This window comes from Chrysochloris asiatica, unplaced genomic scaffold, assembly GCF_000296735.1.
Source record: "Chrysochloris asiatica unplaced genomic scaffold, ChrAsi1.0 scaffold00141, whole genome shotgun sequence".
In the NCBI taxonomy this organism is placed as follows: Eukaryota; Metazoa; Chordata; class Mammalia; order Afrosoricida; family Chrysochloridae; genus Chrysochloris; species Chrysochloris asiatica.
The window spans coordinates 1,774,176-1,789,945 of record NW_006408659.1 but is presented as its reverse complement, the minus strand read 5'-3'; the positions used below and the strand labels follow the sequence as shown (position 1 = coordinate 1,789,945).

General features: G+C 41.3%; 1 protein-coding gene across 1 annotated transcript in view; it reads right to left on the bottom strand.

The window, feature by feature from the left end:
* PAK7 (p21 protein (Cdc42/Rac)-activated kinase 7) overlaps positions 1-15,770 on the bottom strand; it is a 522,812-nt gene that overhangs the window by 138,664 nt on the left and 368,378 nt on the right. The window contains exon 3 of the mRNA XM_006870394.1: positions 4,030-4,244. Within this exon, the coding sequence (XP_006870456.1) occupies positions 4,030-4,233 (204 nt within the window). The 5' untranslated portion in view covers positions 4,234-4,244. The remainder of the gene's footprint in view (positions 1-4,029; positions 4,245-15,770) is intronic.

Here is a 15,770-nt window from a genome sequence, read left to right as displayed (position 1 = left end):
GCTATCTGTGCACTGACTTTCCCCAGTCAAGGGACAGAAAGCTGTCACCCCAGCGGCGCAGCTGAGAAGCAGCAGCAGCAGAACTGAGAGCAAATGCACGAGGCAACGTGATGGGCTTTTTGGTCCATGGAACAAGGTAAGTAAAGATGTATGCCTTTGGGCAGGAAGCTTACTTAGGAATGGGTTGCCTCCAGGCACTTAATTGGGGGAGCTGCTCTAGTTGACCCATAGAACTAGAGCTGATTGATCATTTTTGGGCCATGGCTTAGACGGCCTTTGAGCGTTTATCAGCAATGTCGGGTGCTTTTTAACACTGCACGAGTAGGGCCGAGTCCACCAAGGGCCCGAGAGGGGCAGTTCTGACCAAAGAACTATATCCTGAATATTTTAAATTCTGAATTGTAACCTGTTAACTTCCCTAATAAATTCCATGATCATGAGTATTGTCTGTGAGTTTGGGGTGGCCACTGCCATGAATGGTCAAACCCAGCTGAGACTTAGAAAGTGTTGTGGGAGGGAGAGACGGTATCAGAATTGGTAAGAAGGTTGGAGAGTGAAGGCATGTCTGATGTCCGCCTCATAGGAATCAGTCTTAGGCTGATGTTGAGTCTGATTTTTCTTTCTTCTGGTGAAGTCCAAGGAGGTCACATGCCACAATGCTGCTTCCATACCCTTTTTCCAGCCTGCTTGGACACATAAACTTTAAGTTTGACTTAAGTTCCAACTACCTTGTGATTTTTGATTAAATCTCTGAAATTTTGGATATTTTTGCTAGTATAAACTTGTACTGGAGTCCTGGTATGGTGCTGCAAGATAATGTGCTGGACTGCAAGGTCGGTTTGAGCTACAAAGTCAGCAGTTCTAACCCACCAGTTGCTCCTTAGAAACACCCTATACAGGGTCACTGAGAGTCGGAACCGACTCGACAGCATTTACCAACAACAACAAACTAGTACTGATTATATCAATTAAGTGAAAAACTTTCTTCATACTACATATTCAGTGATTCTCAAAGTGTGGTCCTCAGACCCAGATGCATCAGCATCACTTGGGACTTGGGAGAAGTGAAACCGCAGTCAGACTGAAGCAGAGTATCTGGGACTGGAGCCTAGCAATCTGTATTTTAATAAGCCTACCAGGTGGTTCTGATGCACACTAGCATTGAAGAAACTGACTTTTATAATAATAATTTTTAAAGTCTACATAGAAGAGATTTGTTTTTGATAAGCATGGTGTGCCATTTAAGCGAAGTTCTGAATATGAACAGTTGAAAATAAGCCAAGAGATTGTAGGTTGCAGTAGTAGATTCCCACTGAGTACTAGCCTGCCTGAAACTTTCTGGTAGGAAACAATGAAGGACTGGCCTTTTCCACAACATAATTTCCACAATGATATTGTTCTTCCATATGCGGTTTCTATTCATGATCTGTTTTCCCTCATTTTCTTTGTCCTCTTTAAGGGACAGTTAAGCCAAATTAAAATATTTGATTCTACCTTTCTAAGAATGTTTCTAAGTCTGTACAACCTCATCTACTCAGTCTTGTCTGTTGATTCATACCATCTTATTAAAAGGACTGTTCTAACTTCTGAGGTATATTCTGTATGGTTTATAAAATGATCTCAAATGACTTGGAAGATTTGTTCAGAGAAGTCATTTCCAAACAGTGAGATTATCCAAACTGCCTGGCATATATTGTTGTTAAGTGCCATTGAGTTGATTCTGACTCATAGAAAACTTGAATAGGGTTTCTGAGGAGCAACTTGTGGGTCTGAACAATCCTAACTCCATATGGAGCGTTGTGAGGGGTTGGAATCAAGCCAAAGGTGGATGGTAAGTGAATGGGAAAGCAGATTATGTGAGTCCTTCAGTTAAAAACCTTTGCTGAGCTTCACTCACTGTTAAGGAGATTCAATACATCAGAATTCTTCCAGTATGCTTTGACCACTCCTTTATCTTATTTTCCTCTTTGGCAAAACTGTGCCTACAGTCCCAATTTGCAGAAACCTAGGCCTGGTTTGATATTTGTGTAACTTCCAGTCATCACCCAGCTATCATTTAAGTTTCTATAGCAAATATTTTCATTTCATGGAAACTGGCTACTCACTCATGTGGGTCAAGGTTAGAGAGTGAGTAGGAGAATCACAGGGCTCAGTATCTCCAATGTTAGGAAACTTAGCTTCAGCTTTCAGTGGGCTTGACAAACTTTGCTAGACGAATAATGAGCTAGCCCATAGGCCCATACTGGAGATGAAAGAAGTGAGCGGTGATTCTTTCCTAAATCTGAAATCTCCCCGGGCGTGGTGGATTATCAGTAAACATGGGAGGATCTCTCTTCACTGTTGGCCAGGACCTGTTTAAACCTGAACAAGTGAAAACCATACTGAAATACAAATGATCCTCTGTCCTTAACCAATACCAATCTTTAACAAGGCAGCATGACATTTGCTATTAGCTGGGCAAATACACTAAGACAGTCTCCTTCTGAAAGATTCCTCATCCAGTGACTACTGAACTCCAGGGGAGAAAATAGACCCTAGTTTTACTTGACTATTTTTCACAGGACTTCTTTGTGCATACTATCTATTCCATTTTTTGGGTTTTCATAAAAACATGGGTTATAAGAAAAGAATACAACTAAAAAGTGAAATCTTTAAAATTTCAAACTCTTCTTAGATATTTGGTCACCAGTTCTCTTGGGGAGCTTTCAGTTCTCTTGGGTAGAAAGTACATTCAATTATAGGATATTGTCTAATATTAGCCAATTAGTGGAATTTGCTAATTTGAGTCAGTTTATATTAAACACAATTAATACCTGATTCAAATGGGAGATTCCTTTGCTTGAAAGGAGCAGAACCACATGTTCAGTATCAGAAAAGAATGAAAAAGATTATGCATGAATAAAGGTATATCATTTTAAATTTATTCAACCCAGGTGACATAGATATTCCCCAAAATTTATAAGCTCTGACCCTTTTTGTATCCTTTAAAAATGAATTCATTTGTTTTCCATAGCATTTAAATAAATATATTCCATAATTTAACATAGAATAAGGTATTCACGTAGCTCAGATGTCTAATAATGAGCAAGAGAAGAATTTGAATTGACTGCTTTCTCCAGGTAACATGATAAACTTCAACTATGGTTAAACTCCTGTAGATAGTTTTTAGATAATTACATGATGGTCTCTAGAATTCTTACTCTGAGGTATGGAGTGATGCTGCAATGGCGGGGTTTTCTTTGTAGTTATTTGGTGTATCTGACACATATCACATCTGCTTCTCATTTAATGTGATTATTTGCGTGGCCATTCCTTACCAAAAATCTACTAGCCGTTTGTTTATGGTAAATTATGTCCTATTCTAGGTCTCAAAATTATTTGTTTCTATTTCAAATGTCTCTAGTGTTTGCAGTAGAGACAGATTATTTATATATTACACACACACACACACACACACACACACACAGACTTCAAAAAGCTCTTGGGAAAATTGAATGAAAAAAAATAAATGGATTTCTCCTTCAAACTTTTTTTAGCCCCCTCCTATATATATATAAGCTCATTTACTGTCAAAATCTGGAAGTTCAAAGTTTTGTATAAAAGAAATGTTTACAATTTCTAAGAGGAATTACAAAACAACCAAAGGTTTTCTGCTATGATCAATCAGAGATTATTGCTAATATATTAATCAGAAAGAATGGATAACATTCTTCAATCTAAAGACAAGCAAACATTACTTAAAGTAGATATAAAATTGCCCATCTTGTGATTGTATTTTATGTGTCTGATTGAAAAACCCCAAACACCTCATTTCTGAAAGCTGACCCATTTTCACAAGTTGCAATCTGCTGCAATAAGTGGTGAATCTTATAATCCTCAAAGGATGATTGTGCATAAACTGGATTTTAAAAAACAAAAACAAAACAAAACACAGTTTAGGCATCTTTATTGCTTTCCCATAAAGATGGTGCACTGAATCAAATAAGGACATGTTTCTAAAGACAACCTAAAGACCAATTCTCACCATACCTTCATGGGGGCCAGTTGGATGGGTGTGATGCAGGAAGGGTCTACCATGGGCTTCGGCCTGTTGGCTGTATCTGCTAACAGGCTGTGCCACTGCTGGGGGAGGCCGGTAAATTTCTGTTCTTGTGGATCAAACCCAGTGTGCACCCTGTGTTCAAAGTTGGATGGGCCAGATATTTCAATCTTTTTCTTTTTCTTTCCAAACATGATGCAAAAACCTAAGGAATACAAACAGAAAAGAGGGAGCTCTTTATATATTGCCAGCAGGAGAGCCTAGGAGAATCACTGTTAATTGCATTCACAGTTACACCTTTTTAGTTACTTCATCTGTTTATGCGGCTGCTGTTCTTAAGTGCCTTCTGAGTCAGTTCGACCCACAGTGACTCTGCGTAGGGTTTCTAAGGAGCAGCTGGTGAGCTTAAACCACCTACCTTGTTGTTCAAACCAACTTTGCAATCCAGCACATTAACCCACAGTCCTCTCTATATACTAGATATAAAAGACGAAAACTGAATTTTTAGGGTGTGATTAGTTTTTCCATTCAAGTGTTTTTTATTCCCTCTTTCCTTTCGCTTGCCATGTTCCTGTGTGTGTGTGTGTGTGTGTGTGTGTGTGTGTGTGTGTGTTAAAAGTCACTGTTGTTTAGGGAGTCCTGGTGTAGTGTTGTTGGTTAATGCGCTGGACCGCAAAGTCGGTTTGAACTGCAAGGCCGGTGGTTCAAGCTTACCAGCTGCTCCTCAGAAACCCAATACAGGGTTGCTATGGGTTGGAGCTGACTCAACGGCACTTAACAACAAAATTGACTTTAGACTCAACCGATGCGCTGTAGGTACAAGAGCTAATGCACCAGTTTTGGGTGCAGGATTCTGGAGGCATTGTGTATTTCTTCTTTCCTTTTTGTGTTCTTGCCACTTGTCTTGAAGATCTCTAAGGTAGATGACACTATATCAGTTTAGGTTCCAGAAGGGGAGATTCCAAAATATGTTTTTGGAGTCCTGACCGCTGTACTTGTTGAATGTAAACCTGTTTGGGAGTAGAGTTTTATTTTTAATGCTAATGAGGCCATATCACTATGGTGGTGGTGGTTATGTGCCGTGAAGTTGATTCCAACTCACAGCAACCCTGTATAGGGTTTCTTAAGCTGTAAATCTTTATGGGAGCAGAAAACCTCATCTTTCTCCCATGTAACGTCTGATAGTTTCGAACTGCTGACCTTAAAGCTAGCAGTGTGACTCATAACCATTATGCTACCAGAGCTCCTTCCATATCACTATAGATGTGTCTTAAATCTAAACACTTCTGAGTGATACAAGAAACAACGCAGACACACAACAAACATGCAAGCACAAACTGGAAAAGATAGATAATACATGAAAATCACCTAGGAAGAGACAAAGATTTCCCCTATAAGAGCCAACAGAAGACTTTCCCCTACAACCATTTCCCAAATTATGAGTCTCTTGAATTATGAGCAAACAAGTACTCCCTATAGTAATTTTGCTACAGTGGCACTAGCAAGTGGAGACACCCAGGCAAGCCCAACTTAGCCAGACCCCAGTCAGTGCAGCCACAGCTGGCTTGAGTGAGAACAAACTGTAATCGAATCATTGAGCCTGTAGACAGACTTGTTTGGTATATGGCACTATCCAGACATAAGCAGGTTAGTACAGGTGTGAACTTAAAATACAAAACATTTATGTGGAAAAAATGTGTATACATGAAAACAAGGAGCTCTGGTAATGTAGTGATTATGAGTTGGGCTGCTAATCTCAAGATTAGCAGTTTAAAACTACCAGCAGTTTCACAAGAGAAAGGCTTTCTGCTCCCATAAAGATTTACAGCCTCAGAACCCTGTACAGGGTGTCTATGAGTCGGAATCGACTCTACAGCACATAACCACCATCATATATGAAACTGGGGTTAATAATTATACTCATCTATAAAGTTTAACAGAATAAAGATGAAATGAGTATTTATTTGTAAAGCACATGCTGCTTGCTTTAAACCAATACATTTTGGAGTGATGGTTACATGGAAAAATCAAATACACAAGCAAAGACCTGAATATCACTAATAACCTTGCTACTTCAAATGCTGCTCACTGGAAGGTTAAGGGCCTGGGTGATTTTCAATATCCAGGGTATTATACAAAATAAGTGGCTCTATATGTTACCCTCAGGATTATTTAACAAAAATAAAATGTTAAAAGCCATAACTTGATCAAGGGTTACACTAGTATTCTTTACACATGATGATTGTTCAAAAGAAGACGGAAATTATTTCAGAAAAGTCATTTGTGAAGAGTTCTTTTGCATGCCAACCATAGAGTCTATGGTTCGAGCCCACGAGCAGCTCCATGGGAGAGAGATGAGGCTTTTTGCTCCTGCAAAGATTTAAAACGTCTCAGAAACCCACCTATACAGGGTTGTTACAGTTGAAACGGACTTGATGGCACTTAACCACCACCACAATAACTAAACACTGAAAATATTAGGCCAAATATCTTGAACTAGAATAGAAATGTGCTACTATTTCCTTCCTAATAGTAAATTTCTAATGGTTGCCATGCCATTCAAGTGAAGGTAAGAAACATCATAATATCAGCAAACTGATTTTCCTGTTTTAAAAATAGAGTTGGGCGAGCAAAACAAGCTGAATTCTACCTATGCTATATTCTGTGATAGTTGTGGTTATGTGCCGTGGAGTCGGTTCCGACTCATAGCAACCCTGTACAGGGTTTCCAAGGCTGTAAATCTTTATGGGAGAAGAAAGCCTCATCTTTCTCCCATGGAGCAGCTGGTAGTTTCGAACTACTGACCTTGCGGTTCACAGCCCGATTTATAACCACTATGCCACCAGAGTACGGAACTGTAATTGAAATCTTAATAGAGTTTTACATTGCTAGCAAAACTAGAGTTAGCAACTTAAGGTGAAAATATAAAGGACTCATTAGCAATGGTCGTTGCTCTGTTGGTAATGAAGACTTCCACATCCCGGTGATTCTAAGCCTTTAAGCATCATGGAGCAGGGGGACACATATAGGAAAGTGAAGATCTAAAGATCTGCTTGGAGATGATTTCTTCTCCCTTGTATGTCCATGGTTAGTCTATATATGACACATTGCTAAATATCAATGTACATGATCCCACTTACAGCTCAAAATAACCCTAGAAGGTGTGTTTGGGGTCCTAAGACCACTCCCAGGTTAGATGATTTGCTAGAAGAAATCACAAAACTCAACATATATATTAAATTTCTCACTTGATGTAGTATAGTGAAGGAATACAAAGCAAAACCAGCAAGGGAAAAAAGGAAAAAGGTACAAGGGGCAACCCCTGAGGAGACCAGAAGCAAGCCTCCAATTGTCCTCTCCCAGAGGAGTTACACAGGGTGTATATAATTCTCCCAGTCATGAGTTGTGACAAAACATATGAAACATTGTTTACTAGGGAAGTTCATTAGGGACTCAACGCCCAGGGTTTTAATTGCAGACTGCTCAAGAAGGCACCCTCTGTCTAGTATGTACAAAAATTGAGGTTTCCCAGAAGGAAAACCAGTAGTAAGCATATGCCATATTGTTTGTACAGTTTAGGCACAGTGAATATGTGCCATAGAATGGTGGGGCCCCTCCCAAATCTCAGGTTCCAGATACCAGACAAAGGACAACCTTGCAAGTAGGCCTTATGTTTATTAAGTACTGTTGAGTCAGCTCTGGCCCCTAGTGACCCTATATAGAGTTTCTGAGAAGTGGCTGGTGAGCTTGAACCAGTGACGTTGCGGTTCAAATGACTTTGCAGTGCAGTGCATTAACCCACAGTAAGCAGTTGCCGTTCTGCTATGTTAATGTTTCTAGGCACAAAAACTACTCTCATCTCAATTTTATAAGAGGGTAAACAGAAACTTGAAGCCTAGACCTATTTTAAGTATATCTGAGTATGAATTTAAAAGGTACATATTCTTGTTTTAAATTTTGATAAAATTCAACTTACTGGAGTTTTATGCTGGCATCTTACTCTTTAATTCTTTCATTCAATATATTTACTCTGCACATATTTTGTGTTGTGCTTTGTTGCAGGTGCTTGAGATTGTTGTTGTTGTTATGTGCTGTGGAGTCAGTTCCGACTCATAGCGACCCTCTACAGGGTTTCCAAAGTTGTAAATCTTTATGGGAGCAGAAAGCCTCATCTTTCTCACAGGGAACAGCTGGTAGTTTCGAACTGCTGACCTTGCAGTTCACAGCCCGATTTGTAACCACTACACTACCAGAGCTCTTTAAGTGCTTGAGGTAGCAGTGAACAAATCAGATATAACTGCTGGCATCACAGAATTTAAATTCCAGAGATCACACCAAGTCAATCAAACAGATATGAAGTATACTTTTAGGTAGTGACCAGCACTTTGAAGCCAAAAGAATCAAAGCAAGTAGCTAGAGAGTGATATTAAGTATAATGTCCTGTAGTGTGATGAGAAGGCTTCTCTAAAGAGCTGACATTTGAGCACATACCAAATGACATGAAGGAGCCATTTGAACATCTGGTGAATAGGTTGTAGGTAGAGCAAACATCAAATCCAAATTCCCTGAGGTGGGAGTGTGCATGGAGAAGCAACAGAAAGGTAATGTGGCTGCATAAGGCATGAGGAAAGGATAACAGGTGTAAGGGGTAGCTACGAATTTTAAGTAGTGATAAGAACTTTAGATTTTGGAGCAAGAAAATGCCCTGATTTGACATACGATTTAGATGGGTGTTTAGAGTGAATGTTGCCTAGGGAATGGGACTTGGGAGTAGGAGAGAATTCAGAGCATGATGAGACCCTGGCAGTAGTCCAGGCGAGTTAGGATGACAACCTGGACTAGGGTAATGGAGGTGAAGTGGCAAGATGTAGTCAGACTTGGGGTATATGGTGAATGTGGATTTGAGGTCACTTGTGAGAGAGGAAAGGAGCTATGCTGACTCTACTACAGTCTAATTTATTTGGGTGGAGAATTATGTGGGAAGATAGCTTGTGGGGACAATCAAGACTTCACTAGTGTACATGTCAACGTTGAGTATCTGAGTCATGATACTGAGGAGGTGGTTGTTTCTATGAGTCTGGACTATAAAGAAAGGTCTGGAATGAAGATGTGTATCAACATGCATCCCCTGACTCATGGCAAACGCATACACAATGGGACTGAACTGTGTGAGCCATAGAGGTTTCAGGAGCGGATTTATTTATTTATTTATTTTCCAAAAATAGATTGCCAGGGCCTTCTTCCAAGTTTCTCTTGGTCTGGATGCTCTTCTAAAACCTATTCAGCATCCTACCAACATGCAAACCACCAGGGCCAGAGGGGTGGTGCCTGTGTATAAGGTACATTGTCTGGAAATCAACCTTGGTTCTCCACATGGAAAGCAAGAATGATACCACTGAATAGTACTGCTCCATATTATTTATATGGTGGTGGTGGCTGTATGCTGTAAAGTCAATTTCAACTCAAAGAAAGCCTATATAGTTTTCAAGGCTGCAAATTTTTTGCAGGAATAGAAAACCTCATCTTTCTCCCAAGGAGTTGCTGGTGGATTCTAACTGCTGACCCTGCAGTTTGCTCAATCCGTACCAGGGATCCTTCTGTTGGTATATTTGTTGTTGCTGTTAGGTGCTGTTGAGTCAGTTCCAACTCACAGAGACCCTGTATAGGATTTCCAAGGAGCAGCTGGTGGGTTTGAACTTCTGGCCTTGTGGTTCACAATCCAGTGCTGATCTTACAGTGCCACACCAGTAGTCCATATTAGTATATAGATGATACTTAAAAGACAGGACAAGTCAATAGCACCACGAAAAGGAGTAGTTTTAGAAAAGAGGACAGACTCAATAACTGAGACATCAGTAATAAGATCTCTTCAGTAAAGCTTGGTTGGTTATGTGCCATGGAGTCGGTCCCGACTCATAGAGACTTTGCATAGGGTTTCCAAGACTGTAAATCTTTACAGGAGCAGAAAGTCCCATCTTTCTCCCATGGAGCAGCTGGAACTGGTAGCCCAACATGACCAGCCCAACTTGTGCTCACTAGGCCAGGAAAACAGGAGGAAAAACCATGAGGAGTGGTGTCCCGGAAGCCAGAGAAGAACGTAGTTTGCAATGGAGGAAGTGATGAATGTGACCGATTGGGTAGAATGAAGTTGAAAAGGAGAGGGAGAACAGATGATTGGGTTTTCCATGTGGAGCCCACCAGTGATCTTGTTAAGAATATTAACTGAGGTGGTGGGAATGAAAGTTTACTCCTAGTGGGTTCAAGTGAAAGCTGGAGGCAAGAATGTGGAGATCAAAAGGATAGAAAATCCATTGAAAAATTTAGCTGTATGTAAAGGAGAGAAGAGAAACGGGATGATAAAAACATTTTTTATTCTAGTAAGTACTTTCTAAGCTCAAGTAAAACCATCATCTAATTATTATATAAATCCTCCCTCATATTGAATAAACAATGTCCTCCTAATTAGGATGCGCCAAAGTGTAGGGTTCTCAAGAGAGCCGTGAAGCTGTGTGATCTTTAACTCTAGCCTTGGTTTTGCTAAAGCATGAATGAACGCTCTAATTCCTGCTTCCATATCAAAAGAGCAGATATTGTCTAGTCTTGTTGTTCACTGTGTACAGACACTTGGGTGACATCCAGCCCTCACTGACAGCTCCTCACATTCACCCAGGGTCAGCCACTGGGCAGATGGGGAAAGTAGATTTTCTTCTCTGGAGAGAAGCATTCTTACCTCAGCTCTTGGGCCAGTAGGTCTTGTAGGATCTGGCCAGAATGGGAACTGCGTGGACCCTTCTCAGTTGGCATCCCACCAAGCCTTAACTTAGCTCAGGGTTCAGTCTCTGCCTTTCACTGTGCCTGGGAAGATGGTTTCTATAGTTGATATTATGAAAGCTTCTTGCCTTAAATTTCTAGTTGTAGTTGACCAATGAGAGGCACCAGGTGGGAGGAAACAGAGGTTGGGGTATTTGTTTCCTTCATTCTCTCTGTGCCTTGCTGAGATTTCCCCCAACAGCTAGAACTCCTTTAGCAGAAGTCCCTCATGCCTGCCTTCTCTCATAAGGTTTCAGGAACCCCGTTACCTCCCCTGTCACTTTAGGACTGGACTAGGTGTGATGGTTTCCTGCTGTTGCTAGTCAGTGGGTGCTCCTATATCCCTACTGATTATCAGGACCCTACTAACATGTTTTTGGTAAAACCTCTTGGAATGTACTTTCTGGTTCCTGCCAGGACTCTGATAGTACAGTGATGTACTTGGAGGGCCCATGGTCCCCATTGACCAGGATCCACCAGATATGCCTCAGGAGTGGTCAACAAGAAGCCACTACCCATATAAAGGGTCAAACTGTCTATTGGTCATTCGGAGACCCCTTGCTTCATGTGTGCCCCCCTTCATAAATCTAAAGATATTTCAGTAGTTTTATTGTCTTTTTTTCCTTTGCGTATAAAGGTTAATGTGTTCAAAAAAGCAAGACGGACATTCAGGAAAATATTTTCTTTATGAAATTATCTAAAAGATAAAAAGTTTTGTTAAACAATATTCTTGTCTCCTCAGACAATTTGATTTCTCATAAATTTAGCATAGTAGTTAAATGCATGGGCCCAAACTGACCCGATTTAAATCCCAGTTTTGCTATGCCTACTAATTTTGTAATCTTGGGTAGCCTACTTAGCTTCATTTCACCTCGGTATGTTTATATGTAAAATGGGAATAATGTTAATATCCATATTCATTGGTTAGTTACATATTATTGCTGTTGTTACATGCCATCGAGTCGGACCCTGTATAGGGTTTCTGAGGAGAGGCTTGTGAATTTGAACCATGAGGTTGGCCTTTTGGGCCATTGCTTATAAAATAAGACCTGTGTGCCTGGCTGGTAGAAGTGAACAATACCTACCTCCCCTTATGTAAGGATGGGGTTGGGGGCACATCTGACTTCTCAAGAAGAGAGAACAATCAAACTAATGATCAGCCCAAGGCCGATTCAAGCCCAAGGAGGCTGAGATCAGTTACGCCTCAACCCTGCAATGTTTGTTCTTTAATAGTCGTTCCTCCCAGAGCACTCTCTACTTCTTAGTTGGACTCCATAATTCATTTTATATTGGCTGGCAACACAGAATTCAGAGGCCATACTTATGATTCTGTACTTTAATAGGGAAATGGTTGTTGTTAAGTGCCATTGACTTGGTTCCAACCCATAATCACCCTGTATAGGGTTTCCAAGGAATGGCTGGTCATCTTGAACTGCCAACCTTTCGGTTCAGATCGACTTTGCAGTTCAGCGCATTAGCCCACAGTGCTACACCAGAACTCAACAGGTTATAATTCAGGACTAGAAATGCAAAAGACAGTTGTTTGGTCAGAACAACCTTATTCCAGCCATGTTTGCTGGTCCTTGGCCTCTGCCCTGGCCAGCCAATGTTAAAAAGCTCTTTAGGAATATTAATAAATGTCCAAAGGGCACTCCACTCTGCCATAAACCTCAGCCAAAAAGTGCTCAGTTTTAGTTTAATGGGCCAGCAAATTTAGCTAGTTCACTTCAGTGTCTGTTTAGTGCTGTTAAGTAGATTCTAACTCATAGCAACCTTGTATAGGGTTTCCAAGGAGCAGTTGATGGGTTTGAACCACTGACCTTGTGGTTAGCAGTCCAGTACTTACCATATATTGCCATACCAGGTCTTTTAAATCCATAAGCAAGGCTCCAGCTCAAAAGGACTAAGCTTTATTGGCTTCATGAGCCAGAAAATCCATCACTCTGTCTAATGCTCTGGTTGTTGGTTCTGCTGTGGACACGCTTCAGCTGCTTCTCTGATGTCGGTGGATCTAGGAGGTTAAATATCCTGGGATCTCAGGGTCCAAAAGGACCCTCTTTCTTGATGGTAGAGGTATTCCCTGTTCCTGCTTCTGAGATGGCTTTATACACAGCAGGATGGCAAAACTGAACAAATGGAGAAAAACTCCCCATTACAGTTCCAAGTTTTTAGTCATAATTAACCCTGTTAAAACTGAATCACTTAATCCTATTAGCATACTCTCCCACCTTCTCCCACCCAGACCCATCTGGAAAAGAGGAAATACAATTCACTGCACCACATCTTGATATTCAGTATTGATTTATTTGAGTGAAGTTTTTAGGAAATAGACTAGGAAGGTCTCAGGAAGAGTTAGTTAATACTTGACTACTAGCCAGGTCTAACCAGAGGCTGAAGAGTCATTATTCATCAAGTCAGGTGGATGGGTAGTGGAAGAATAAATGGCCTTTAATTACAACAATGTTGCAAGTTTTAGTAATCTTCAACCTTTGCTAACACTGATTCATGACTCTGCCCTCTGTCCCATCTATGGCAGTGTGCTTCAAGATAATATCATAGATATGTCCCAGGACCTTATGTCTGTGTGGGATGAATTATTTAACTGAGAGGGAGCATGTTTAAGATTAAATGAAGCAGGTGGAATATGAAAAGTGTTGGAACCAACTTATTAGATCTTCTTTTTTTTTTAAAGTTTTTATTGTGAATTGAGTGAAAGTTTACAGGGCAGATCATCAGTTTTGCATTCAACAAATCACACACCTAGTTGCATTACAACGATTACAATGCCCTCCATGTACCATCAGATAACAGTATTTCTCGCTATTCACTGTAGCTCTTTTTTTAAACACTTTATTGTGAATTATGTGATAGTTTACATGGGAGAGCATCAGCTTCACGTTGATCCCGTCATATACCATTTCCTTGCCATGGTTACAATCCCTTGCATGCATCATCAATCAACCAAAGGGTATATCCCATAAGCCTGCCCCCTGTCATCTGCACACCGCCCTTCTCTCTCTCCAGGTCCAAGGTCTCCAACTGTTCCATCTCCCCATGTCATAATCTCTACCTCCATCCCTGGCATCACTGCTTCTCTGGGTAGGGTTCCGTTCTCTGCTTTTCTCCTTTCATGGCCCCAGGGACCTCCGCTTCTAGACTGTTTAAGGTTAATCACTATCCTCCCTTTGCCCCAAAATGTCCAGCTTTACATTTCCATTCCTTACAATCAGTCCTGATAACAATTACTCACTGTTGTATCGCAAGATACAATTACTCACTGTTGTATCGCGGATACTCACTATCCGCATGTCCTTTCATCAGCCCTGCCTAGACAGATTGGATACTATTCAGTGGAGATTCTACCTTGCTCCACACCCTCTGGCTCTAGGTTCCCTCTTAAAAGCTTGTAAGCCAGTCACTTCTTGCCTATGTAGCCCCCGTCCTGGGTAGTCAATGCCCAAGTTGTCCATCCCTGTCCTCTCCATGTGTGGAGAAGGTGGGAATGATCCTCTCTGTGAAGATTTGTTCACTCTTTTGAGCTATTACTTCCATAGGTGTGTGTCAAATTTATTATATTGTATCAGATAATTCTTTTTTTCCTCTTCTTTCTTCTGTTTGAGCACTGATCATCCAGCCATTGAAGCCAAGTCAAGTGGGTGTGTACTTATGCATGTGCCCTCTCTTCTTATCAGCTGGAGGCTTCACTCTCCACTCTAGTCCTCTGTGGCTATGTTGCTGACTCTGGGTCCAAGAGTCCCCTAGACTTGGCACACTACTGGCCAACTAGGTCTCCATCCGGGTTCACAGGAGTCTATTAAGCGTTGTAGGACTTAGCCCACAGCTTCATTGCTGTTTTTCTCTTACTTCCCCCTATCGGTGACGAATGTGGTCACCAATCAGAGCATGCATTCCCATTGAGCCTTAGTCTTAGGAGGGGGTTTGCCTTGAGGGAGACCAGACCACTTGCCTTGATGTCTCCTGGGCGAGCCACTTGCTTGTTCTTGTAGTAATCAGTCAGCTTGCCTATATTGTTTTGTATTTTTCCTGTCAGTCTTTCTTTCAGGACATATCTTTTGTTCTTCTGGTCACTGCAGGCTGGTCTGCTTGTCCTTTTAACTGGACCTTTCCCCTCAGAAGATTCTGGATGCTGTTCAGGATTCCACCTATGGTCTTGTGTAATGCAGAGGTTCTGCAGGAAGCCTCCTTCACTGGGCATGTTGTATCCCCATTTTAGATATTCCAATCAGTTATAGGCAGAAGATGGACTCAACAAGCTTTCTATGGTGGTATTTCTGGCTATTCCTTTCTCTCCTCCTCCAGTGTCTATTTTATAGTGGTATGCCAGGGGAACCAAGATTCAAGAGACGGCCAAGCATCTTGATATTATTTCTTCCCTTTTCCCTATTCAAACCATGTCTCAATCTCTGTATCCCAGAGCCCTGTTGTTCCAAGGTTTTACATGCATCATTATTTGCCTCTGTCCCAACTATAGTTTCACATTCACCTATTGTATTTCTTTTCAGTGCAGTGATTAAAATTCCCTCTGTGACTCATCAAATAACCAAAGGACAGACCCCACAGGCCTGCGCTCCTGGCTGTCAGCAAACAGCTCCTCTCCTTTCCCTAGTCCCATGTCCCCAGCTACTCCATCTGTCCATGCCATCGTAGTCCCCCCACAATTTTGGGTCTGGGCAGTTTCCTGCCTGCCTCCCCACCCCAAGGCATTCCAGTTAGTTAAAGGCTGGATACAGGCCCACATGTTTTCTGTTGTGATGTTTCTGGCTGTCCCTTTCTCCTGTCTCAAGTGTCCATTGCACAATGGTACGCAAGGAAGACCAAAATTCAAAAGACAGCCAAGCATCCTAACATTAATCCCCTCTTTCCCCCGTTTCAAACCATACCTCAATCCCTGCATCCTGAA